The following is a 27,092-nucleotide window of genomic DNA, read 5'->3' as shown; positions in this document are numbered from 1 at the left end:
CTACCCACAGAGCTTTCCCTGACATCATCTCCCTCCATCTCAGGCTGGCTCCAGCTCCCTGTTCTAAATGCCCTTTCACCACCCCACATGGCTGGCACACAGACTCTTGGAAGATGCCAGCATGGCTGGCAAAAAGGCCCATGTTTACTGGGACACAGTCACACCTGTTCATTTATGTATTGTCTAACGTTCCTTTCATGTACAGGAGAGAGCAGTGTACTGTTACAGGAAACTTAGGACCCACAAAGCTCAAAATATTTACTATCTGCCCCTTGATTTTAAAAAAAAGCGCGCTTGGGTGGCTCAGTGGATTAAAGCCTCTGCCTTCAGCTCAGGTCATGATCCCAGGGTCCTGGGATTGAGACCCACATTGGGCTCTCTGTTCAATGGGAAGCCTGCTTCCCCCTCTGTCTGCCTGCCTCTATGCTTATTTTTGTCTATTTCCCAAACATAATGGGGGGGGCATCTTCCTCTCTCTGTTTTAAGGATTGGCTGGTCAACATTCCACAGACTTCCTTTGGGGGCTTTCATTCCTTTGCTTTCATTCCACTGCTTTCATTCCTTTGAAAGGACAGCACTTCACCAAATCTTCCCTCCCCCACTGCTGCCATTGAAAGCAATCTTACGGTCTATTTTTATTTTGACAGCTGCATCCTCTTGCACTGGGCATAGAAGGAAGTCCCAGGCCACCTTCATTAGAGCCTGAGTAGGACTCACAAGGAGTGAGTGAGCACTGACTACCAAGGAGGCCAGAGATCCTTCCCTCACTGGGGTCATTAGGACCTCAAGATGACTGGTTGAGGCTCTTCAACCACAATTCCACCACACATGCAGGAGCAGCAGCAAGAGAGGTTTCCATGAGAAAAGGTGGCTAGCCTCAGTTTAAAGGAACACTTAAAAAACCCAAATACTTGGAAATGTTATTTTGACTTTGTTAGCTACAAGATCATTTTTGTTCTTTAGGGCATAGTATCAGAGCATTCTATAATGCAGTTTAAATTAATCATTTACAGTAGATTTGGAATTGGTGTCTGCTGTGGGGCTGGTCTCCTTGACAAGGTATTTCATTAATTTAACGTAAGGTAAAGTCATTTTGGACCAGTTCCACCATTGTTAAGCCCCAACTGCTTTAAAAACCAGTACACTCTGAAACGATCTCTGTACTATTGTGCTTAGGAATAGTTTCCATGACCAGAAGGCTCACTTCAAGGTCTGGGCTCAGCTATGTTTGTCTGAGATGCCTTCTCCATGATCACACAATATCAGAAAAACTATCTCTTTGCAACCATTTAAAGGATAAAAGGACAATCCAAAGGCAGCTTTCCCACATGTTCTCTTCCTTCTTTGGCAGCTGGCTGTGCTTTTCACCAAGAGAATCTTATGAATTATCTCCCTTTAATTGGGTTAAAATCTGAGAAGCAAACAAGCATGTCCATATTGGTCCTCAAGAGAAGGCGGCTCTAATTCAGATTTTAGGTGCATCTACTTCTTTGCCCTCACTAGTGCTATATGCAGATATGGCTCGACTAGCTCAAACTTTGACCATGCATTTCGTTTGTTTTCCCATTAGAAAAGCAGATTAGAGCTAGTTGAAAATGCCACTGCTCAGTACTGAATGTTGAAACTCAACATCTGTACTAATTGTGGTGATAACTGAAAGGAGAAATAATTTCTCAATTCAAACCCAGGACTTGACAGCATCCCCTGCCCCAGGACACACACAAAGGTCTGCAAAACATGTCAGGAGTCAGACCACAGAGAGGGGGAAACACTTCAAAGAGCAGTACAGGCACGACATGTCCACTTAGCCTGTGCTGAGAGGATGACACTAGCTACGTGCCACTGCTTTAGTCTCGGGCTTTTAAAGTCAGTTTGGATCACTTCCCTTGCAGCTGTGGCAGGCACAAGGTCCACCTGCAATGCCTACCAGCAATGAAGTATTAGGAGCACCTGAAAATGGCAAATTTGCTTAAACCAGTCTTCAGTAAACCAAGCTACATTTAAATCATTCTTTTTCTTATGGCTAAAAACAACAGCACCTACAGAGTCATTGTACCCTGCTCTAGGTCTTAACCAACCAACTAACCAACCACATATAACTTATTCCAACTCTGACTGCAGACTCAAAGGCCCTTCACCTAAGAAGCCTGAAACTGTTCAGTCCTCTTGGGCTACATGTCCTCTGCCACTACCATCATGATGCTCAGATTTCCCATGGTCTGCCAGCCACATGTTGTGCTGTCCTAACCTGCAACTACAAACATATTTCCCTTGGGATACTGACTTTGGTTGTTTCTTCCAAACTAAGCTGCTCTTCACTTTTAAACTCCTTAGCAAAACTAGGCCCCTATTAAAGCTTTCCAGAATTTGCTGCTATGTCACTCTCCCCCTTCCAGTGCTCATGGCACCGGAAGGGTGCCATGTTAAGGGTCGACGGCCAAAGAATGGCCAAACTGCATTATATCTGCACCAGAGCTCCTTCTCTCCAGCCCTTCTGGAGATTTCTGTGCCTGTCTCTTCTGAACACTGAGCCCCACATTACTTCTCTTTGTATTTTATTCCCAATCCTCACTACAAGGTAAGTAAATGTCTGCTGAATCTGAAGGAATACCTCCTAATTTAGCCAAAAAGAGAACTGAATATGGCCCCACCCTTACCCCACCACGCTGACCACCTTCTCCACTCTATAATCAGCCAACTTCCACACATCTTCTATGGCTCCAGGGCTTATTTCCCCCTTCCTGACCAGCCCGGAAGGGCTGCTCCTACTCAAGACATATCTCTCCACTGAACCAAACTATACTAGTCCTACAAGGCTGCCTAAACAACCCTCTTTACAAATTCTTCCCCAAATTCCCCAGTATATTAACCTAAAGATCTTGTATAAATGGACAGAGTTTTACCCTGTGCTTTAGCATTTATGGGCAATTTATGTAGTTGTGTCAATGCCTACTATCACTCCAGCTAAAGCACAGAGGGGAGACCATGTGCTACATGCTTTTTCTGAAGTCCTGGTTTGGAGATAACCAGGAGATCTTGCCACTGGTATATTTCCCATTGAGGAAAAGGAGGGATGCAAACAAGGCAAGTCCACTTCAGAAACACAGCCCTCAGCACACAATGTGCTCAGGACTTGATTGCATGGGGAGTCAGGACAAGATGGACAAGACAGGGCACTCTGCAGGAAATATTAAAAAACAAAAATGGGGCTCCCAGCTCCACGGGGAGTCTGCTTCTCTCTCTGACCTTCTCCTCCCTCATGTTCTCTCTATCTCTCTCTCAAATAAATAAATAAAATATTAAAAAAAAAAAAATGGGACCTGAGTTAGACTTTTAGCAGGAGTGTTTTGTAAAAGTCCAGTTTTGTGGAGAGGCTGGTCAGTAAGTTTGAGCACTAAAGAGAAGGTCCACACCTGAAATGCATGGTACTCTAGAAAGCCCGAGAAAAGAAAGATTAACATAGATCTCTTTCAATTAGAGACAAAAAAACACTGGTTCCTCTCTAGAATCAATGAGGTACTAGAATATTTCCAGTCCCATTTAGTCCATTCATGCTGGAATTCTGGTTTTAGAACTCCATTTGCAAGTGAGCTTGTCACAGAAGGGTCAGCAGCCAGATGGAGCTGTATTATGCACTTGACTGCCCACACACACGGAACTCAGATACAGCTTGATTCAAGAAAGAGTGATTACTAGACAGTTTTCGATACCTACCATAATCATTTCTATTTGAGTCATTTCTATTTAAGTCTGGGGTTGGCTTCAAACAAATTTACCTCAACACATGAAAGCTGCTGCAAGTCTTTGCTATGGTAGGTACCACTGATACTTGGGTGGCATCAAAGAGACTTTCTTAGAGAGGTGAAAACAACCGGGGTTCACTGGAAATAGTTGTCAATCTGAAAACCATGGTCAAACAATGATTTGTTTTCAAAGGCCCTGGACCTCGATAGTGTGATTTTTTTGCAATGCCAGTAAAATAACAAAAATCATCCACACTGGATACAATGGCCAATCCAAACAGGAAACCTTGCCCAATGCTTCAAGTTGCATCACTAGGGAATCTGTGAATCTTTAAGAAAGGACATAGACTCATTTAAGTAAAACAATCAAGTAGAAGATAACTGATACCAAAAATAAAATCTATACAGTTGAAAGGTTTTTCTTGGGCTATCTTCTCCCTTTTAAGATTAAGATGATTGAAATGAATGGTTTATACCCCCTGATCAATGGCGACAAGGATGCAACTTGCCTAACGTCAAACATGCACATATGAATGGATAGGGAAAACTGTTACCACAGAACCCATTCTGGCCAAACCTGAACAACCAAATGCAATCTACTAGTCACTACTACAGACACCAAGAGTATGGCCACCCACCTGCCTACCTTCCTTCCCTACCTCCCTTCATTCAAAGAGAAATTATGAAGATACTTCTATTGTGAAAAATAAATAAAAATAAAGACAAAAGTGAAACTTATCCTTCCTACCCTCTTCTCCCATCCTATTCCACTTTACCATTCTGAGCAATCTAGTATGGTCCTTCTAGACCCTTAGCTGTTCATTTACATGCATATATATGTACCCACAGAAATATGTAACTAATATTTAGTTTTACATAAATGAGATCATATTATGAATATTATTCTACAACTTGCTTCTTTTGCTTAACAATTACCTTTTCCCTGTGCATACATATAAACCTTACTCTTCTTTTTGAACTGCTGCAGAGTATTTCTTAATATGGATGTATCATAATTGAACATTACCCTTCTGCTGAATGTGTGGGTTGGCTCCAACTTTTTGCCCTTACAAACACAGTTGCACTGAACATCATTGCCCATACCTCTGTGGGTATAGGATGAAACATGTGGCTTTCATCAGTTATCTCTCCTCTTAGGGGAAATATGCTATGGAAAATGTGGCCTATAGCTCCTGTGATTTGAAGGTCACAAGCAGGGTGGGCCCCTGGGTCCCAGGAGCTGAGGACTGACATGGGCTGCATGCAGAGCTGGGGTGACACCATGCAAGTCTCCTGTGTGGCTGCCAAAGGAGGACCACAGGCAATGAGGATCTTCCTCCTGAACCAGAACACAAGCCCATGTACCTTGAATGTTCTCCCAGCTTTTCATGATCTGCCTATAAACTCCTTAAAATCTGAAACAATGCCTCAACCAACTCTGCCTTTACTTCGAGCCTGCTGCCTTGGCTGTGACAAACCTTTTAACTTTTCATTCACTGTGTCTTAGATATATTTTCCTCCTCGTAGGACCAAGCTTCTAATGCAAACCAAAGGTAGCTGAAGGATCCTTAAGAAATCAATCAGAAAGTCATAGAAGTGTCACAGGGGATTCTTATTTCTAACTTAGCAAGAGGTTAATTCTGAGCTAGAGTCCACAAGAGCTCCATAAAACAGTACATCTACATTTGCTAACACTCACTGACACAGGAGGAATGGAACAAACAACCCACATAAGTGAGGTCGCATTGCATTAACCAGATCCTCTGGCTTCACTTATTACTCATGGTTAATAAATCATTCTTGGTACAGCTCTTTTTTCACACTCCTTAATGAGCCACAAATGACCAAAGATATGATTTCTCACTTTGGTATGGAGCTGAAAATGCATGTGGCTCTCAGTTCATCAATAAACATCTGCAGAGGGGCCCCTGTGTGCCAGGCCCAGGTTGAGTGCTGGGGAAGACCAAAGAAATCCCAATGTGGCACCTGCCTGCAGTGAGCCTGAGGCCAGCTGACGACCTTGGACACAGGCAGTGAAGAACTAGTTCATCAAACAGTGGTTAAATGGCCATTCAATACACTATAGAAGCTGCCAGAGTGTATACAATTCATAATCCAGTTAAGAGTACAAACTATAGCTTCTCTATAAAATATTATAGAGAAAAGGGAAGAAGTCCTGAGGTTGGAGGGTATACTGGGAGTGTCCTTCTCAGAAGAAGGAAAGTTGGGGCTGAGCTGTGAAGAAGGGCAGGGCTTAGGGAGGCAACTGGGTAGAAGAAAGAACACACAAAAGCATAGTTTCTTAAACTTGAAATACCATTTAGCACCTTGGTTCTAGTTTGCTTTACACTTGGGAAACCAGCTAAACTTTTGAGGTAGTGAAATGGGGTGGGTCACCAGGCAGACATACAGCAAATGACCAAGGTCTGTCAAGGAGGCTCTCAGTCCCCCAGTGCTGCTGTCCAAGTAGAATGAACATAACACCATGGTGAGAATTTTCTCATAAATAAGTGACTAATGAAGACAGCAGTGTAGACATGTAAATAACAAGAAGTATTAGAACGAGAAGACATGACCAACTATAAAGAAAACTAATAAAATTAATTGTGAGCTAGGGCACCTCAAAAAAAAATGTCTTTCGGGTTAAAGGAAATACAAAATAGAACCATCAAGAATATGTGCCTTCTACGGCAACATCTTTTTCTTTGGAAAAAAAAAAAAAAAAAACTCTGGTGGTTCAAAGTATAAAAGTCAAAACTTAAAATGGAAAAAATATATAGCCAAGGTGAACTCAAGTTCAAAACCTACCTGGTAAACATACAATACCCTGGTTTGAATAGATGCATATAAACTATTGTTTTTTCTATTTAATCCTAAAATATACAACATTTAAAAATTTAAATTATTTGGAGAATTAGTCCAGCAAAGGAATAAGAATACTTTTTAAAGCATTTTTGTTGATAGCAAAAAATAGTTTTGTTTCCTGCAGGTGCTCTGGTTAAATACACAGAATGAAAAATGAAACAAACTCTGAAATTTTTACATTAGAAAGATAGAGTTTTGTTTCTTTTTTCAGGGGAAGGGAGAAATCTTTCATTGCTCAATATTACTTCCTCAGCACCTATAAACAATATGGGGTTCCTGATATGAAAAAGCACCATCGTTGTGACAGCAATTTTTATCACCCTACAAATCAGGAGCAATCAGTAGGCACTGAAGACACACTCACAAATAAGGAAATACCCCAGCAAAAGCAAACAACCCCCCAAACCAAGTCTTAAACATAGAAAGAGACAGAGGTTTTTTTCCTCTTAAATATTTTAATTACAGTTGTAGACTTAATTCCAATGTGAAATTAAGAAATATGCAATTAGGGCGCCTGGGTGGCTCAGTGGGTTAGGCCGCTGCCTTCGGCTCAGGTCATGATCTCAGAGTCCTGGGATCGAGTCCCGCATCGGGCTCTCTGCTCAGCAGGGAGCCTGCTTCCCCCTCTCTCTCTGCCTGCCTCTCTGCCTACTTGTGATTTCTCTCTGTCAAATAAATAAATAAAATCTTTAAAAAAAAAAAAAGAAATATGCAATTAATTTTTCCACCTGGTCTTGTCACTTGTTGGAGGTGATACGAGCAAATCACCAGGTCTGATTATGCTCTGAAGGAACTAGGACAATGCTATCTGCCTTGCTGGGCTCTCAGAGTTCTTAGAGGATTAAAAGAGACTGGTGTGACTGTCATGGATTCAGAGCTCTACCAGAAGTCATATCTTGGCACCACCAGCTTTCTCCGGGTTGGAATGCCACTGACCCGATTTTTCAAATTCCCAGTCATTTCCAAAAACCCAGTCAAGCGTCTCCAAATTCATGTGGCAGAGGAAGGACCTTGTTCTCTGAGCTTCCATAGCCTCTGTTCCTACTTGACCCCTAGCACTGAGGGCCTATCCTAAGCCAGAGCTCTTCCTTCACTGGACTTATTGGTTGTATTTATAAAATAGCCACAATGTATATCTTGTTTATATTCTAAGGGCTTCACTGGGGCAAATGTTGGTATTGATTCACTTCTGTTATCTCCAGCATCTGTTCCAGGGCCTGGCATGTAGCAAGAACTCAATTGCTCAGTTAATCAATCACTCTTTGTCTTCAAAGGAAAGAACTGTCTGGACAAGAGGCTTGATAGTGTGAGGATGGCATTCACAGCAAATAAAACGAAACAAAAATTTTGTTAATTAATAATAATGAAGAATAAAATTCTGTGCTGGTGCGAGTATGGGAAAACAGTAACTTTCATACGCTGTCAATAAGGGCACAAAGCCAATGTGGCAACATCTATTAATACTACTTGCAGATTCACAAGCATCAGTCATGCAAGGAGAGGACCAAGAGAGTAAGGCACTCTGGGAGAATCTCTGGCCTGGGAAAGAAGACTCCGGTTCCTACCAAGCCACCCAGACCAACTATGGAATTATAGGCAAGCCCCTTCATGTCTCTGAACTTTAACTTCTTTGTCTACACAGTGATAAAATCAAGGTAAGTGATTCTTGTGAATCTGTTCAGCTGGGATGTCTAAGTCAAACATAGAGCAGTAGGCATGGAAAGGGAGTCAGAGCTCTTCAGAATCTTAGATTTTAGTTAAGGGCTGCCTCAAATGAATATAAGGGCCCCTAAGTTTCTACTGTTCCTAAAAATCTTCATTTTGGAAGATCTACTCCTCAGATACTCTTTTGCAGAAAGAGGAATTGGGGCCTTGGACCTCCTTCTCTTGGCTCACCACCTTGCCCCATGGTTCAAAGGATAAACAATCTTGTCTCATCCACTGGGAAGCACCAAAGATCACCTGGCTTCACTAGATGACCAGAGGTGAGGTGAGGCCCTGCCACTGCAAAGGCCTGAGAATAGCACCTTCTATTCTTTCATTGCTTTCCACCTATAGGGTTGCTAGAAAGGGTACAAAACCCTGCTAACACTATGTTGGGAAACCTGTCTAAAAAGTACCCGAATAATAGAGAATCACATCTAATCTAAGTGAAATCAACCAAGTCACGAGTTCTTTTAAAGTCCCTCCCAAAGTAAAATCAATAAATGCATACTAAAGATGAACTGAGCATGTTCATGAAGCTTTTCACAGCAAGTGCACTTTATAGTATCATCATTGGTCAGTGCAACAGATTACAAATCATTACAGCCACAGAGGATGTAACAGGCACAACAACTGTGCAATCTTCCATTCTACAAATACTAGGCTCTCACAACGATCTATACTATGCTAATCTATACAGCCTCATTTGGTAATAAGATCAGGTTTGGCGCCTTTTCCTTGACCACAGTTGCCTTAGTTTACTAGTTATATAAGCACCCCTCTTAAAAAGTGCTCATCCTAGAGTCTCACCCTGGACTCTAAGGGATAGCAGATCTCTTTCCTGAGTCTTCTTAATCTGAATGTTCACAACTGTATTCAGCAGAACGTAGTCCCATGGGATGTTAATAGGTAGTGTGTTACATAAGCAGGCACACACACAAACTGGTTCCCTATTTAGAGTGACAAATGTGTGTCTTCAATGCAGAACTTGGAAGGCTGTATTCTGTCAATAAATCTGGGAATCCTCCGGAGGAGCCTATGGTGTGCTAAATTCCCTAAACTTCTTTACATTTTTGAAAAGCATCATATCCCAGGCATACTGTTCAACTATCTGTCCTTTTAGAATTTTCACGAAGCCCTTGACCTATGACCTCTGCTCTAGAAACCACATTGCACAATATGACTGCCCTTTCTCATTTAGCCTCCATCAGAATAAGAGCATACCTAATGATTGCAAAAGCCTTTGATACTTGATACTAAGCATCCAGTGCTTTTAAACCCCTTTAGATATTTGCTGGAAATGAACCAATGAAGTACCTACAGTGTAGTGACCAATATACAGCTACCTGACAGCAGGGCTTGGAGACCTCCTGCATGGAATTAGTAGCACTAAAACCCTTCAATTTTAAACAATAACAACGTTGCCATTCCCACCTGGCCCCAGGCTAGTGCTGCCCAGAGTACCCATTCAATAAACCCATTCAATAAACATGCATGGAGCTTTGAAGATCTTGGAACATGAAGGAGGTCCTAGCATCCCTTATCCTTCAAGATCGTGGAACATGAAGGAGGTCCTAGCATCCCTTATCCTTCCACCTTTTATTAGGGCTTCTTATCAGGTTGGGGTTCAGCTTATTGCAGTTGCCTGGCTCTGAACACAATCTGTCCTCTCACCATCATCCCTGCTTTACTTCCTCCCAGAGCTGCTCAAGAATAAAATCCATCCCTCAATTCACTACCAACTCCGAACATTTTCCCTGACTCATCTCAGGTTGGGTGAGATCATGACTTCTGGAACTGAATTTAAAATTTAAGACTGGGGGCACCTGGGTGTCTCAGTCCATCAGGCATCTGCCTTCAGCTCAGGTCGTGGTCCTACAGTCCTGGAAGACCCGTGTTGGGCTCCCTGCCCAGTTGAGAGCCTGCTTCTCTCTCTGCCTGCTCTTTACCCTGCTTGTGCTTTTTTTTTTCCCTCTCTCTCTCACTCTCCCTCTATCTCAAATAAATAAATAAAATCTTAAAAAAAATTAAGATAGAAGAGTGCCTTTATGAATAGGCAGAGGAGTAAACAACATTCTGAAACTTCGGGGATCCTGGCAAAGCTCTTCTATCCCAGTACCTTATGTGAGCACATGAGTTCAAATAACTTTCAGTACCTCAGTTTTCCCCACTTCTGCAATCTGAGAGGTACTATTTTAATTTTTTTATAAGAAATTCATGAATTATTTGTGAACTTAAAAATGAACAAAATGAGAGGGGCAACATTAACCTATGTTATGCTATAAAACAATGGTCTAACTCTTAATGAATATGAAAATCACAGGAAAGTACTTAAAATTAAGCTGAGGTAATAATAGAACTCAAAGACTACAACAGAATGTTGCTAAGTAGCAAACAGCATGGAGGACATGGGGAGTTAGAGAGGAGAAGGGAGTTGGGGGAAATTGGAAGGGGAGGCGAACCATAAGAGACTATGGACTCTGAAAAACAATCTGAGGGTTTTGAAGGGGCGGGGGGTGGGAGGTTGGGGTACCAGGTGGTGGGTATTATAGAGGGCACGGATTGCATGGAGCACTGGGTGTGGTGCAAAAATAATGAATACTGTTATGCTGAAAATAAAAAATAAATTTAAAAAAAAAACCTGTCTCTGAAGGAAAAGCATGGTTTCTCTTTTTTTTCCAAAGCAGAATTTGTCCTTAGTGACTGAAATATGAGAGAATAAAAAGGAATACTGAGGAGGGAAATGCAGTTTTCCCACAGCTCTGAGGTTCTTATACAAACAGTATCTCTTTTTATGGGGTCACAGTCCCACCTATTTTACTTTCTAGGCCTTTGTTTCCCACATGTAACCTGGAGAAGGTTGGACAAATAAACACTAATTTCTAAAACCTGAAAGTCTTGCATCTAAACAGAAGTTACAATGGGAACAGATTTAAGGCCCATGTTCACACATGGCAATGTGTTCCATTAAATGAAACATGAAGTAGTGAGGCAGGCCTGGAGGGTGAGGGTGGGAAGGACATCTATGTAATTTATTAAAATAAAGGAAACCTCAAGCCTCATCTTGTGATTTAAAGAGGAAGTCAATCATGACCATTTTGCATTTAACTTATTATCTTGGCCATAGCTTGGCTATATTTTAAATATAAACTATTGTTAATGGAGATGAAGAAACAGAGTAGCCATTTTCAAAGAAACTGTTAATCTGGAAAGAAATGATGTGCTGTTGTTCCTGTTTCCAACAAAATCATTCTGTCACACAAATTATAGCACCATAAAAAACAACAACAACAACAAAAAACAGAGCCGAAACAACAGAAGGAAGTATGAGTACACAGATCTGGAGAAGTAACAGAGTTTTCTTCACCACCTATGGCTCTCGGGTACTATTAACATTTAATAGAATCACTTATTAATCCATGTTCCCATTTCTTTTACAATAACTGAAAGCTGGCAACTCTAATAGATAAAATGAAAAGTATACTATCTGCTCTTGCATAATATGAATTTAAATGAAAACAGTTTGAACTAGGATTATTTCTTCTAGAACCAGTCACACCTCCCCTCCTAAAACCCCACCCTAAAACAGAAGAACACGTATGCATCCCAACCACACGTGTATTATTTTCTTAAAAAAAGTAATTTGGGCTCTGTCGAGGCTAATAAACAGAAATAGATTACTCCTGGCCAACAGCTCAAACCGTTCATTAGCATAAAATTGAAGATACGAAAATGTTTAGGAATTAGTGTACAGGCAGACACACCCTGTTTACTTGAAAACTTAAACCTTAACAACAGCTTCTACACAGATAGCCTCTGTATCAGAAGCCCTGGAACTCTCCAAAGACAATTTAGCTTCTATTGTTTTTTGTCTTTAAATGCAAATGGTACATAATTGAGCTTCAACAGAAAAAAAAAAAAATCAAGAAATGAGGAACCTGAATTCTTTTGGATTCTAAAACCAGGGATAATATTGAAGGGAATGCAAATAAGTTTTAAACATCCTTAAAATCCAGAAGTAAATGCAGCATCTGCTTATTCTTTGGCATTTAGCCAAGAAAACCAAACTAGCAATGTAGCAAGAGAATAATCAGAGAAAGAATACACTCTTCCACCATGCCACAGACAGGGCACAGACACAAAATTATGGCCTGGAAACAAAATCAATATGACCTGGAAACAAAATTAATATGGCCACAGCTACACAGCATTAATAGGGGCACACTGATATCAGAGAGAACATGGTTGCCTTTGTTAATGTTTTACGCACTCCTAGGGAATACAAAGACACATGCACGTAGCTCTCCCTTACCTCCAACAGAGGCCTGGCACTATCATGGACAGACAGAATATGTGTCACCTTGTTCTTGCTCAGTTGCTCTGCATCTCTGGCATCTGTCATAGAAGAAAGATGATCATTTTATTCTTCACTGCAAGTGAATTATTTACAATGTTTAGCTAGGAAAAAATTTAAAAATGCCTTGCATATTTTTTTTTACCTTGCATATTTCTTTCTTGAAACTTCAAAACTGACCATACCCAGAAAAACCTAGACCTAGGGAATTTCAGACTATTGCTTTAATGTATTACGCAGATAACTAAATTTCTTTCTGATTGTCAGATTTTTTGGATATAAAGTGGTCCACTTAAAACTTGAAATGCATTTAGATTAATAAACATTATAATCATGATTGTTGCTCTTTAAAGAAAGTGAACTTATAAGGTCATTTTGTAGTTGTCATTTGTTATTAATGATCAATAATTTAAGTTAAAATCACATACAAAAGACCCACTTACTATCCACCCTCATGTCAAAGGCAGGGATGGGCTTAAACGCAGATTAGACTATGGTTTATGACATCTATGATTCACTTCAAGGCAAAAATAAAAATGGAACATTTTCTGGAAATCCCAAACAGAATAAGTTATCAGTTAGCTATTTAATTATCTGCATATAAAACTATATTTACATTCCCTTCTAGTGCTCCTACCTAATGCTGTATGAGAAAGACTGAATAAGTATCCTCAACTTGAAACCCTTCTGTTAATCTACAAAACAGGAGTCCAGCAAGAAAAGGCTCCCTGCATGCCCTTGTCCTAATCTGGGACAAACTTTTTTAAATGATATAGGGTAAAATGGACTGAGTGAAATATTTATTTATCATGTTTCTAGAGAATATTAATGACATGGGAAAATGCTTAGGATATAATGTTAAGCAAGGTGTAAAAGCATGAATCAAACTATAAATACAATATGAACTCAATTTGTAAAAACATAATAAAGACAAACACACATACAGAGGAAAAACTGCTATAGGGAATTAGCTCCAATAGTGATAATCTTAAAAAGATGGAATTACAAGAGCTTTAGAAATTTTTAAATATATATATACATATATGTATATATATGTAACACAAGAGGTTCTGAAAGTTTAACATGCCTGTGAACTAAGTTGAAGCCCCAACTTAGTTCAAGATCTATGGCAAGGTTGAGGAATCTGCAGTTGTGGTTTTTTTTTAAATATTGTTTACTTGTTTATTTATTTACTTAGGAAGGGGGAGAGAAAGATAAGCAGACTCTCTGCTGAGCGCAGAGCCAGATGATCCTCGGCTAGATCTCATGACCCTAAGAGGAATCTATAGTTTTGAGAAGCTTTGATGATCATCCAGAGACTGAAAAACTTTCCTAAATGTTCTGCAATAAACATGTACCACTTTAAATTCAGAAAAAATGTCTTTAAAACTAATATTAAAATGTTGGTTTTAAGACTTTCTTCACAGTTCCAACCATCCCAAGCTTTAAATTGGGATGTGCTTAGCAGCCATCGACATGACACATATAGGACTCAGTTCCAAACACCGCCCAGCCCCTCTGCCCCACAACTATCACAAGTTTTGGCATCAGCAAGTTTGAACTGAACAGGAACAAGAATCATTTAGGATCCCACTGGCAGCCAGCTTCCACATTCTCACCGAAAGGCAGTTTTCCCAATTCCCACCAGTATGTATGTTTTAGCCAAGTGGAGAAGCAAGATCAAGCTGGAGCTTTCAGTGTTCACAGCGAGCACAGACGAGCCATAGCAGCAAATGGTTCAAGGAAGAGCAGCAAGTCGAGGGCTCCAAAGCAGTCTCCTGACACTCCAGGGCAGAATCTTCTGAATTCTGACCCTGCCCAAGATTTGAATTTTAAAGATCTGTTTAAAGAGGGACTCCTGGGGCGCTGGGTGGCTCAGTCGGTTAAACCTCTGCCTTTGGCTCACGTCATTATCCCACAGTCCTGGGATCAAGCCCCACATCGGGCTCTCTATTTGGCAGGGAGCCTGCTTCCTCCTCTCTCTCTCTGCCTGCCTCTATGCCTACTTGTGATCTCTCTCAAATAAATAAATAAAATCTATAAATAAATAAATAAATAAATAGGGACTCCTGGGGGACTCAGTCGGTTAACTGTCTGCCTTCTGTTCAGGTCATGATCCCGGGGTCCTGAGATTGAGTCCAGCATTGGACTCCTTGCTCAGCGGGGAGACTCTTCTCCCTCTTCTCTGCCACTTCCCCTGCTTATGTTCCCTCTCTCACAAATAAATAAATAAAATCTTTAAAAAACTAAAAGATCTGGGGGGCACCTGGGTGGCTCACTGGGTTAAGCCTCTGACTTTGGCTTGGGTCGTGATCCCGGGGTCCTGGGATTGAGCCCCCCATCAGGCTCTCTGCTCGACAGGGAGCCTGCTTCCCCCTCTCTCTCTGCCTGCCTCTCTGCCTACCTGTGATCTCTCTCTGTCAAAGAAATAAATAAAATTTAAAAAATAGATCTGTTTTAAATATACTTTTTCCTTTTTTATAAACAGCTTTGAGATAATTTACATACCATAAATTCAGCCTTTTAATGTGTATGATTCAACTTTTTTTAGTATATTCAGAGTTGTTTAACCATCACTGCACTCGAACTTTAAAACATTTTCAGCACCTCATAAATATACTTTTATAACACAGATTAAAAATAAACAAAAAAAGTGGTTTGGTAATAAAAGTATACATTTTTGAATATGGAATGAGATCATAAATGAGACAACAGACTGTAGGGTTCCAAAGAAAACAGAAGCAACTCTTGGACAATGTTCCTTTTGCTCTATGGTCCTTTCTATTTTATCACAGTGCTGTGTGTACTGATACGCCACTCTGGGATTATCCTATCCCATAAGCACGATATCTAACTACTTGAGCATATATAAAGCACTTCATCAACATTTTGGGATGATTCCATTGGACTTCTTATTCTTTAGGACTACAAATTATTGACAGTTCTGGATGACTGCCTATAACCACCAGCATTAAGGTAACAAGCTGTGAATGCAGCTGTAAGACATGGGGTTATCAGCTTACTTACATGCATGTGAACAAGCCTGGAGGTTTCACACCAGCTCTCTTCATGCACAAAATCAAAGGGGTGGAGCTTAGTCCTTTGCTGCTCAAACCAGGGTCTGCCATGCAGTATCATGGCATTACCCAGGAGCCTACTGGAAATGCAGACTCCCAGACCCCCTACATATCTACATGATCAGAACCCACATTTAAAAAAAGAACCCCAGAAGACTATGTGCACTGTACACATGGAGCTCTGCAGGGCCTTCAGGGCATGAATTATGACTGGGTGCCAATGGTGCCCCTTCCCCACCATGGCATTTTGATGCCACTTCTAAGTCAAAAAACAACTCACAGCCTCTTGCAATTACCAATGCAATATTACTAATGTAACACTATTAACATACCAACAGGAAGATTATAAATTAGAATTCACATGGAAAAAATCTAGAAGAATATACACTGGCCATGGTTATACTGGAATGTCAGTTTGGGGAAGTTTTCACTCTATTTAGCATATTTCTATCACATTTGGATTTTTTAAATTTTCATTTTATTTTAACTGATGAGCCTACATTCCTTTCATAACCAGGAAAAGAAAAATAAAAAAAAAAACACTATAAAACTCAACTGAATTACACTAATAAGTAAAATATTCAACTCCTTCATCGGCAAAACAGCTAACTGTACTCTTTTCTCTTTCCACCAACATTTCCTCTGGCCCCTGGACTCCTGCCCTCTCTTGCTGCCTGGCTCTGTCTACTCTCCTAAGGCCTCACGTGCCCTTTAGAAGAAGCAAATGTCATTTTTATACAGTGGGAGCAATGAAATAGAAACACCTACCTGAACTTTCTCCTTTGCTGTGACATGTTCCCTCCGTGCGAGACCCTATCCATCACTGATAGGACCTTGCTAAGGGAGCAAGTGGATTCCTGGAAGATACTGTCTTCAAAAGGCAAAGTGGCAGCCACATGCTTCCTTAGGAAGGGGAATTAGTGCTCTACATCTTATTCTGATACAGAAGATGTACAGGGGTAACCAGTGCTAAGATGTGCGAAATGCCAGAGTGGCCATGGCAAATACGCTAGTCCAACAAAGTCAAGCAGAATTGTCTCTAAACAAAATTAACAGAAGTGTATTTGAAGAAACACTAGAAAATAGTGCCATCAATATAAGCACTCTGAAAAAACAGATATTTGGAAGGAAAGAACTTCTTTGGTAATGCCTTTCCAATATCACAGCACCTGTTACACTGATTTGTGAACTCAAAAGCATGATCATGCAGGATGAGAGAGGGAGGAAAGAGGAGAAGGAAGGTCTCTATTTTAAAAGGACCTAATTCTCTCTGCTCTGACCCTGAACCCCAAGCCATGTTCTGAGTCTTTTCTCAAACAACTTTTGCTTCCCAAATTGAGAATCTGCTCAGTGGTAGGTAAGTGATTCTGATCTGTTTTTCAATTATGCTTGATCCCACTATGAAATTAATGAATCCTAGAGTTACCAATTATTGTACATAACTATAGCTTCTAGAATTGTAAATTAGCTGTTAGTGTGTTCAACCTTTAGGTGGGTATTATTTCCAACCTGGGATAGGGGCCAAAATGGGCAGCTCCTACCTGTTTCCTTCTGTACCAAATATGGGCTCTGATATTTATTGGTGCCAACCTTGGACAAATTTTTCTATGCCTCACTCTTCTCACCTTTAATGTGGGAAAATGGTAAGAGTACCATCTTAAAGGGCTAATACTAGCCCTTAGCACCATATTAAAGGGCTAATACTGGAAATACTAAATGAAATAAAACACTTACAATAGTGCTTGGCTCACATGTAGTAAATGTTATCATTGCCATCATTAATATTATTATCATTGGGACCAGATTAAGTCTCAAGGCTGCAATATGGGCTTCAATCTCCATCACCTCTGCATGTTTCCAAATATGTGCTTACTACAAAGACATCTGAATTCCAGCTCTTGTTCTACCACCTAATGTTCACCATTCACCATGCAGTTCTCTTAGACAGACTACCAGAGATCAGTGTTCAGTAGTTCACCAGGTCAGCCTTAACAACTGGGGAACCACCACTGGGAACCATGACCATTGTCACTGGCAGACAGAACAAAAGCTCTGAGACCTCAAACGTGTCTCTATGTATATAACCAGTACACACACATGGTGTGAGATTTGTTTCTCACATTTCTAGAATTTGTGGACATCTTCAATGAGGGCTTCTTCCATCAGCTCACATCCATTTTGGGATCTGCCAAGTTATGAAGCAGCAGATAACTGATCCCTCTTGGTCTGGGATGGAGCTGCTCTTCAAGCTTCCACTCCCACCTTCCCTTCTGGCTTCTGGGCAGAGCCAGCTGCAAGTTAAGGCACCTCAACTGAGAGACTCATCAAAGACTAGACTCCAGAACCTGAGCTGGTTTGTGAGTTTTTCTCTAGGTGGAAGAATCACCAGGACCTGGTATTGGAAAGTGCTTTGTGATTCATTGCAAGTTAAAAAAAAAAAAAAAAAAAGGAAGTTGCCTAGTGACATGTAAAGGATCCCCACTGGAAGGAAGGAAGGCAGGGAGGGAGAGAAGAGAGGCAAAAGAGGAGAAGGAGAGAGAGGTGGGGGAGGGGAGGAAGGAGATAGAACTGGAGACTACTTAATGATTGGATTGCGACCATATCCACTAGAACCAAGGCCTTGGTAGCAATGCCAGTCCACACCATACAAAAATGAAGATCCCTCGGAAAGTTAAAAAAAATCCATTAATTTTTCTTTATACATTTTTGTACTGGTTATTGTATTGCAATAGGCACATATTGTTTGTAATTGAAAAAGAAAAGAAAATTATTAAATGAGACATCGTGTTAAAGCACATACGACAGCTAGATTCACTTTCCAGGAGCAGTCATGATCCTTTCACCTCAGTCTTCCATACTTGCTAGCTAATGATGATTAGCACCTACTGCATACCCAGTATGGCATGGGCGCTGTGAGAATCTAGCTCTCTTCCACAACAGCCTGAAGTAGGTGTGTGGTTTCTAGTTCATAGACAGAGAGGGTGAGAGGGTGAGGAGAGCCAGACACTGGTTGACCAGTCATGTGCTAGACACTGAAATGTGTGCACTGGCTACACTGTCCGGTTCATCCTCACCACAGCCCCTCTCATGTCTAAGCTGTTACCCTGTCTGAGGGTAACATATGGCTCATGGACAGTGGTGGATAACCAGATTCCAAGGCAGACTGCCTCATAGCTTCTCTTCACAGTAAGACCTGCTCCCCTGTTCTGTTCTGCTCTTCCTGACTCCGAACCACAGAAAACCGAAATGTATATCCACATCACACTCCCAGCACATTGCAACAACTTTCTGGAATGAATGTGTTAATTCACAGGCAACTCTATGGAGAGCAATGCTTCTTTCCAGCTTCTTGTCAATTCACTACACTATTATTCCTTTGCTTTAAATAAGCCTTCCACCTGGTTAGTGGTTAATAAATGTTTGGTGAATTGATGAGTGAATAAAACACGGCCAGATTATGTCAGAATAACTGAAGATGACCAAACCCCCCCCCAAAAAAAATTAAGCATCTGAACAAGAAGAGGTATGGGATAGTGTAGCCCTCTCTAACAGGTAAAACCCATAGCAAGAATCCAGAAACTGTGAAGGATTCCCATGTCATTGAATACTTTGAAAATAGCTATAGATTTTTTAAACTTATTTTTTTCTCACCATAGCACATACCCTCCCCAATGAAGACAGATATAGATTTTATTTATTTTTATTTTTTATTTTTGGATAGGTATAGATTTTAGTACAAAGAGATTTAAAATGTGCCTTAAAATTGTGCACATGACTTTCTAGAAGAAAGTAGCCCTCAGGGAGATTCAAATTAAAGCCACATTGAGATATCACCTTACACCAGTTAGAATGGCCAAAATTAACAAAACAGGAAACAACATGTGTTGGAGAGGATGTGGAGAAAGGGGAGCCTTCTTACACTGTTGGTGGGAATGCAAGTTGGTGCAGCCTTTTTGGAGAACAGTGTGGAGATTCCTCAAGAAATTAAAAATAGAACTCCCCTATGACCCTGCAATTGCACTCCTGGGTATTTACCCCAAGGATACAGATGTTGTGAAAAGAAGGGCCATCTGTACCCCAATGTTTATAGCAGCAATGGCCACGGTCGCCAAACTATGGAAAGAACCAAGATGCCCTTCAACGGACAAATGGATAAGGAAGATGTGGTCCGTATACACTATGGAGTATTATGCCTCCATCAGAAAGGATGAATACCCAACTTTTGTAGCAACATGGACGGGACTGGAAGAGATTATGCTGAGTGAAATAAGTCAAGCAGAGAGAGTCCATTATCATATGGTTTCACTTATTTGTGGAGCATAACAAATAGCATGGAGGAATTAATTAATTAATTAGGACTTAGGGTGTTAGAGAGGAGGAGGGAGTTGGGGTAAATTGGAATGGGAGGTGAATCATGAGAGACTATGGACTCTGAAAAACAATCTGAGGGGTTTGAAGTGGCGGGGGGGTGGGAGGTTGGGGTACCAGGTGGTGGGTATTATAGAGGGCACGGATTGCATGGAGCACTGGGTGTGGTGAAAAAATAATGAATACTGTTTTTCTGAAAATAAATAAATTGAAAAAATTAAAAAAAAGAAAGTAACCTACTATGAATAAGGATAAAACTCTCATAAACTGTTGGTAGAAGTACTGAATTTGGGTGGCATGCATTAAAATTTTTTATTTGTAATCACTTTCATGTAGCAATTATATTTCTAGGAATTTATCCTAAACTCTGTTCTCAAACATAAAGACATTCTCCTGTCTTCTTTAAAGCAGTTAATAACTCCCTACAAAACCCCAAAAGATAGTTGCTCCTTAATGGAGTCCAGAGCTACTGCCTACCTACCACAAAGCACTTGTTGCTTTTTCAGAACTATAAAGCTTACTAATTTAGGAACTCTAGTACTATTTTTAAAATGTTCTAGCAGCAATTAGCAGCTGTCAGCTCCCTATGCTCAATTCTCTCTGAGGCCAATTAACAGAACTAGGAGCAAAAGGCAGTTAGGGGAAGAGAGGAGGAAATAAACATTGTCCAGGGGCATTTTTGTTAATCAATGGGTATAGAACCTGAAATTTTCTGGGTTGTTCCTATGTATGTCTTATTAGTTTCTCATACTCTATTTTAGCACAATTTACTTTACAAAGGTGTCCCTTTTTTGAGGGTTCTGAGAAGTAAACAGCATGCTATAGTATTTTTTTTTTTTTTACCAGTTCAGAATTGTTTGGGGGAAGAAAACCTGACACAGAGCCACAGGAAAATAGATATACAGTGATGGGATCTCACAGTTGAATGATTTGTAGATACAGTCATCTGACTATGAAAGATGCTCCTTTATGCTTATTTTAGTAATTATCTAAATGGTTAATTTACTATGACATTAAAGTAATTTAAAATATATTGGGAAAAAAGAGACTGTTTTTAGTCAGTTTGAACCTGAACTCAATTTTAAGGAGCTACCTGCAAACAGACAGAGTGTGTTCTTTCTTGTTCTAGGAGGGAGGAACTTCAGATGCTTATGAGGATGGTTGGCTGTGACCAGCCTTGCAGCCTTACAAGTTTCCTAAGTCTATCCCATCCTGTTAAGTATATACACCTCCATTAGTTGAGAGGTTAGGCACAAGTATAAGAGCCCAGCAAGAGGCATGGACAAAAGTGGTGGCTATGTCCAGATTAGACTTTGCATAAACCGAGTCAATACCTTGACTCAAATCATGCTTGATTCCACCCTTGGTGGAAGTAGTGCAAAATGTCCATCAGCAGATGAAGGGGAGGGGGGAAATATATATATATATATCTCCTTAAAGAGGAAAAACATTCTGACACACACTACCATATGAATCAACTTTATGATCAGTGAAATCAGCCAAATGCAAGACCATTCGTGTGAAGTACCTAAGCAGTCAAATCCACAGAAACAGAAAATGGAATGGTGTTTCTAGGGACTGGGGTAAAGAGAATAGTGTTTAATGGGCACAGGGTTTCAGTTTGGAATGACAAAAGAGTTCTGGAGATGGATGGTTGTACAGCAATGTGAATGTACTTAATGCTACCTGAAGTGTACACTTAAAAATGGCATAAATGACACATTTTATATTACACATATTTTACCACAGTAATAAGAAAAGACAACTCACCTTTAAAGTTGCCAATGTATAGGCCAGGCAGGATCTAGAAGAGACACAGATCAGATGTTAGTGTAAGAGACCTGAAACTGACAGTGTTTTGTACACAGAGGTTGGGCCCTCAACAGAGCAGTGGGAGGACATCCCAGGCCTGCTGTCTGCCACACTCACTTCTCAGCACCTTCCCAGATAGCTAACAGGACCCAGTGTCCTTGTCTCCAGGGCTCTGGCCTGCCCATGGCCACTAGGAAGCCTGCTCAAATAGCATGTGAATGGTTGCACATTGGTGCCCATGAGCTCATGGGACTTTGAAGACCAGAATTCCCCCAAAAGATGTACATGTAAGCCCTCCAGTGCTCTTTGGCATTCTGAGAGTCTAGTCCTAAACCCAAGGGCCTCCAGTCCTCCACATCTCCTGCCTACCCTTCCCCTTTGACTCCACCTTTTCTCACATCAGCATCCACCACTTAACCCACAACTCCAGCAAACCTCCCTTTGCTGAGGCCTTTATGCATGCTGTTCCCATGTCCAGTAGCTATGTTCCTACTCTCCTCTCAACCTTCAGGTCCTAGATCTGACTCACACCTTGAAGAGGCCTGTCCTGAGCCCAGGCTCTGAGATAGACCCTGGCTTCAGCACCCACAGTCCTCAGTACTCCCCTTGCAGAGATCTGTCACAGGGGTATCGCTAGGTGAAGCTCTGTCTCCTCTGCTACAATGGAAAGCTGTTTGGACAGCAAACACATCCTGTCACTTGCTGCTGTATACCTAGCTCCTGACCCAGGGCTTTGCTCATGATTATTATTCAATAAAGAATTACTAAATGAATGAATGAACTGCCCAAATGTACAAGTTAATAAGAACATACAATTTGCTTCAAAATGTCTACTTTTCCTGAGGCAGTGGTTCTTAAGAAATTCTGTCAGAATCACCAGAAGCTGTTAAAAATTCAGATTTCTGGGGAGCCCAGGTGGCTCAGTGGGTTAAAGCCTGTGCCTTCAGCTCAGGTCATGATCCCAAGGTCCTGGGATCAAGCCCCACATCAGGCTCTCTGCTCAGTAGGGAGCCTACTTCCCCTCCTCTCTCTCTGCCTGCCTCTCTGCCTACTTGTAATCTCTGTCTGTCAAATAAATAAATAAAGTCTTTAAAAAAAATTCAGATTTATGGGGCACCTGGGTGGCTCAGAGGGTTAAACCTCTGCCTTTGGTTCAGGTCATGGTCTCAGGGTCCTGGAATTGAGTCCCACATTGGGCTCTCTGCTCAGCGGGGAGTCTGCCTCCCTCTCTCTCTCTCCTGCTGCTTTGCCTACTTGTAATCTCTCTCTCTCTCTCTCTGTGTGTGTGTGTGTGTGTGTGTGTCAAATAAATAAATAAAATCTTAAAAAAATTTTCAGATTTCTGAACAAGCCCTAGCCCCAGCTCCCAATAGAATGATTTAGTTAGATCTGAGACAAGAACAAGGCGCTGGGTTTTTTCACAAGCAACGCCCCCCCACTTTGCAAAATACAAAGCTAATTCTTGTCCTGCCACTAATTTGTATGACAGGTCTTAAATACAGACACTGCTTTGGAAGTTATATCACCTGACATGATTTCCAAGTGCATAGAGCATATTGCCACTGCAGACCTCTGGTGCTCTGGTGACAACCACCTGTCAGCACTACCATTCCACATCCCCACTCAGCTTCATCTGCTTCACACTCCCTATTTTTTATTCACTTCTACCAAGAAAGCTGAAAGCAGCATGTTGTAACATTTTTCACGTGTGCAGATTTCTTAGAGCATCTTCCTGACAAACAGCTTCTGTGCTAAAAATTAATGGCATCTGTGCAAGTCACCATGGGGGAATGCACTGTGGCACTGTCCAGGCAGTCTGATAGAGCTCAGTAATACTAGGTCTAGGGCCAGCTTCTGTGCTGGGTTGGGAAGGTTGCCAAGCCGAGGGACAACAGAATATAGTGACCAAAAGGGGACACTTGTGAGAAGGAAAAGAGACTCTGTTAATAATTACAGTTGACCCTTGAACAATGGGGGGGGGACATCAACTCCCCACATAAGCTGAGAATCCATGAATAACTTCTGACTTCCCAAAAACTTAACTACTAATCACCTACTGTTGACTGGGAGTCTTAGCAATAAACAGCCTATTAATGCATATTTTGCACATTATATGTATTACATACTATATTCTTACAATAATATAAGCTAAAGGAAAGTAAGTGTTGTTAAGAAAATAACAAGGAAAAGGAAATATATTTATGGTATTGTAAAAAAGTCCTTGAGTAAGCAGACCTGCCGCGTAGTTCAAACCTGTGTTGTTCAAGGGTCAACTGTCCTCTTGGAAAATAGGCAAGGCCCAGAAGTGAGCCAGGTCATGGAGATGTGTGATCACGCTGGCTCACAGAATACTTAAGGAGGCAAAATTAGTTTGGAGTGCCCCATGTGACTGAGAAGTCAGTTATATCCCATAACTGAAGTCATAGCACTGAGGCAAGCTGGTTTAGCTCTGTAACTAGGAAGGTGTGAAACAGGATCTCAGAGGAAAACACCAGCATCCACTGCCAAGGAGCAAAAACATTTGACAGGTTTCTTGAAACAGAATCAGTCTTTGAGATCCTTCTGTGAGGAAGGGTGGAATAAATACTGTATTGTTCCTGTTTTAAAATTTAAAAACAATACAAGACCATCTTGGAGATGGATCAAACTGATATTCTTTGGCAGCTCTTGGCTGCATAGACTATGCTTTTTCATGGGTAATCTCCCATTCTCCAGGGTCTCTCCTGTCTTTATTAGGAGGCGACATTATATACTAAAGGGCATAGTTATCACATGGCTCTCTTAGCTGACAGTAACAGCAACTTCCTCCTTAACCAAACTTTAGTCAGGCTCTTTTTTTTTTTTTTCAATTTATTTATTTTCAGAAAAACATTAAGTCAGGCTCTTTTAAGCCTTCTTCTTGACTAGGCCTCACCCTGCCAATTTTAGCAAAGGGGACCTGCCAATTTTAGCAAAGAATCCTGCTAAGCCAGTTTATCAAGAATCCTCCCAATCTTGATATCCAATCAAGCTCATCTTCCTCTACCCTTGATATTTAATCAAATTCTTTTCAATAATTTTCCATCTTTCCCTCACCTTGCCTGTTGGCTATAAGTCCCCACTTTCTCCTATTGTATTGAGTCGAATTCTCTCACTTGCAATAGTATCTCTACCTATTGCACTAGCCTCAAATAAAGGCTTCATTGCCATTTTTAGTAAGAATAATTTTTTCCTTTATAACATTGACCACAAATAGCTCTAGATTCATAAAACTGACAGTTATAATGAACCATAACATGAGCATGTATATTTGCCCCAAATCACAGAATGTACAATAGTAGATGAATGGTTTACTGATTCCTGTCACATGTGGACTTCATGCTGGACACTCAGGATACAGGTGTGATGGGGAGAGATAGGGCCCTGCCAGAGGCATACTACTTCCCTTGTGGAGCTTCTTGCCTAGGGAAGGAGGAGGTGACCTGACCACTCTGGGATCCCCAAGGATTTTCAGGAGGAAGGAACACTTAGGGGACCTGCAGTTCAAGAGCAGTGGGTCAGGAGAGAGGGAAGAACAGGCAGGAGAGCAATGGAAACCACCAGTGCAGAGAAAGGCAGCTAATCTCTACCAGGAGAGAGCATGAGGGAGGCAGAGACACAGCAGAGAAGAACAGGACCAGGCTGTGGACCAGGCTGCATGCAGCAGCCACAGGCAACCATAGAAGGCTTTCAGGGCTCTAGATAAAGTACCACTAAGATGATTAAGATGTGTGGGGCCATTAGAAAGATTTTTTTTTATGATTTCTTTAAATAACATTTTTTAAAATTTATTTTTTATTTATTTTCAGCATAACAGTATTCATTATTTTTGTACCACACCCAGTGCTCCATGCAATCCGTGCCCTCTATTATACCTACCACCTAGTAACCCAACCTCCCACCCCCCTGCCACTTCAAACCTCTCAGATTGTTTTTCAGAGTCCATAGTCTCTCATGGTTCACCTCCCCTTCCAATTTCTCCCAACTCCCTTCTCCTCTCTAACTCCCTATGTCCTCCAAGCTATTTGTTATGCTCCACAAATAAGTGAAACCATATGATAATTAACTCTCTCTGCTTGACTTATTTCACTCAGCATAATCTCTTCCAGTCCCATCCATGTTGCTACAAAAGTTGGGTATTCATCCTTTCTGATGGAAGCATAATACTCCATAGTATATATGGACCACATCTTCCTTATTCATTCGTCCGCTGAAGGGCATCTTAGTTCTCTCCACAGTTTGGCGACCATGGCCATTGCTGCTATAAACATTGGGGTACAGATGGCCCTTCTTTTCACGACATCTGTATCTTTGGGGTAAATACCCAGGAGTGCAATTGCAGGGTCATAGGGGAGTTCTATTTTTAATTTCTTTAACCCACTGAGCCACCCAGGCGCCCCTTCTATTTTTAATTTCTTGAGGAATCTCCACACTGTTCTCCAAAAAGGCTGCACCAACTTGCATTCCCACCAACAGTGGAAGAGGGTTCCCCTTTCTCCACATCTCCTCCAACACATGTTGTTTCCTGTCTTGCTAATTTTGGCCATTCTAACTGGTTTAAGGTGATATCTCAATGTGGTTTTAATTAGAATCTCCCTGAAGGCTAGTGATGATGAGCATTTTTTCATGTGTCTGATAGCCATTTGTATGTCTTCATTGGAGAAGTGTCCGTTCATATCTTCTGCCCTTTTTTTGATTTGATTGTCTGTTTTGTGTGTGCTGAGTTTGAGGAGTTCTTTATAGATCCTGGATATCAACCTTTTGTCTGTACTGTCATTTGCAAATATCTTCTCCCATTCTGTGGGTGGCTTCTTTGTTTTCTTGACTGTTTCCTTTGCTGTGCAGAAGCTTTTGATTTTAATGAAGTCCCAAAAGTTTATTTTCACTTTTGTTTCCTTTGCCTTGGGAGACATATCTTGAAAGAAGTTGCTGTGGCTGATATTGAAGAGGTTACTGCCTATGTTCTCCTCTAGGATTCTAATGGAATCCTGTCAAACACTGAGGTCTTTTATCCATTTTGAGTTTATCTTTGTGTACGGTGTAAGAGAATGGTTGAGTTTCATTCTTCTACATATAGCTGCCCAGTTTTCCCAGCACCATTATTGAAGAGACTGTCTTTTTTCCACTGTATATTTTTTCCTGTTATGTCGA

The 27,092-nt window shown here is 41.0% G+C and overlaps 1 protein-coding gene across 3 annotated transcripts in view; it reads right to left on the bottom strand.

Annotated features, from left to right (window-relative positions):
* DUSP22 (dual specificity phosphatase 22) overlaps positions 1 to 27,092 on the bottom strand; it is an 86,967-nt gene that overhangs the window by 45,925 nt on the left and 13,950 nt on the right. For all 3 annotated transcript variants that reach the window (XM_044257761.1, XM_044257751.1, XM_044257772.1), the window contains exons 2-3: positions 21,882 to 21,915; positions 12,625 to 12,707 (exon numbers count right to left, since the gene is read on the bottom strand). In XM_044257761.1, coding sequence (XP_044113696.1) covers positions 12,625 to 12,707; positions 21,882 to 21,915 — 117 coding nt within the window. The remainder of the gene's footprint in view (positions 1 to 12,624; positions 12,708 to 21,881; positions 21,916 to 27,092) is intronic.

This window comes from Neovison vison, chromosome 1 (assembly GCF_020171115.1).
Source record: "Neovison vison isolate M4711 chromosome 1, ASM_NN_V1, whole genome shotgun sequence".
NCBI classification, from domain to species: Eukaryota; Metazoa; Chordata; class Mammalia; order Carnivora; family Mustelidae; genus Neogale; species Neogale vison.
Note: the sequence above shows the minus strand (reverse complement) of the source record. Positions and strands in the feature narration are given on the sequence as shown.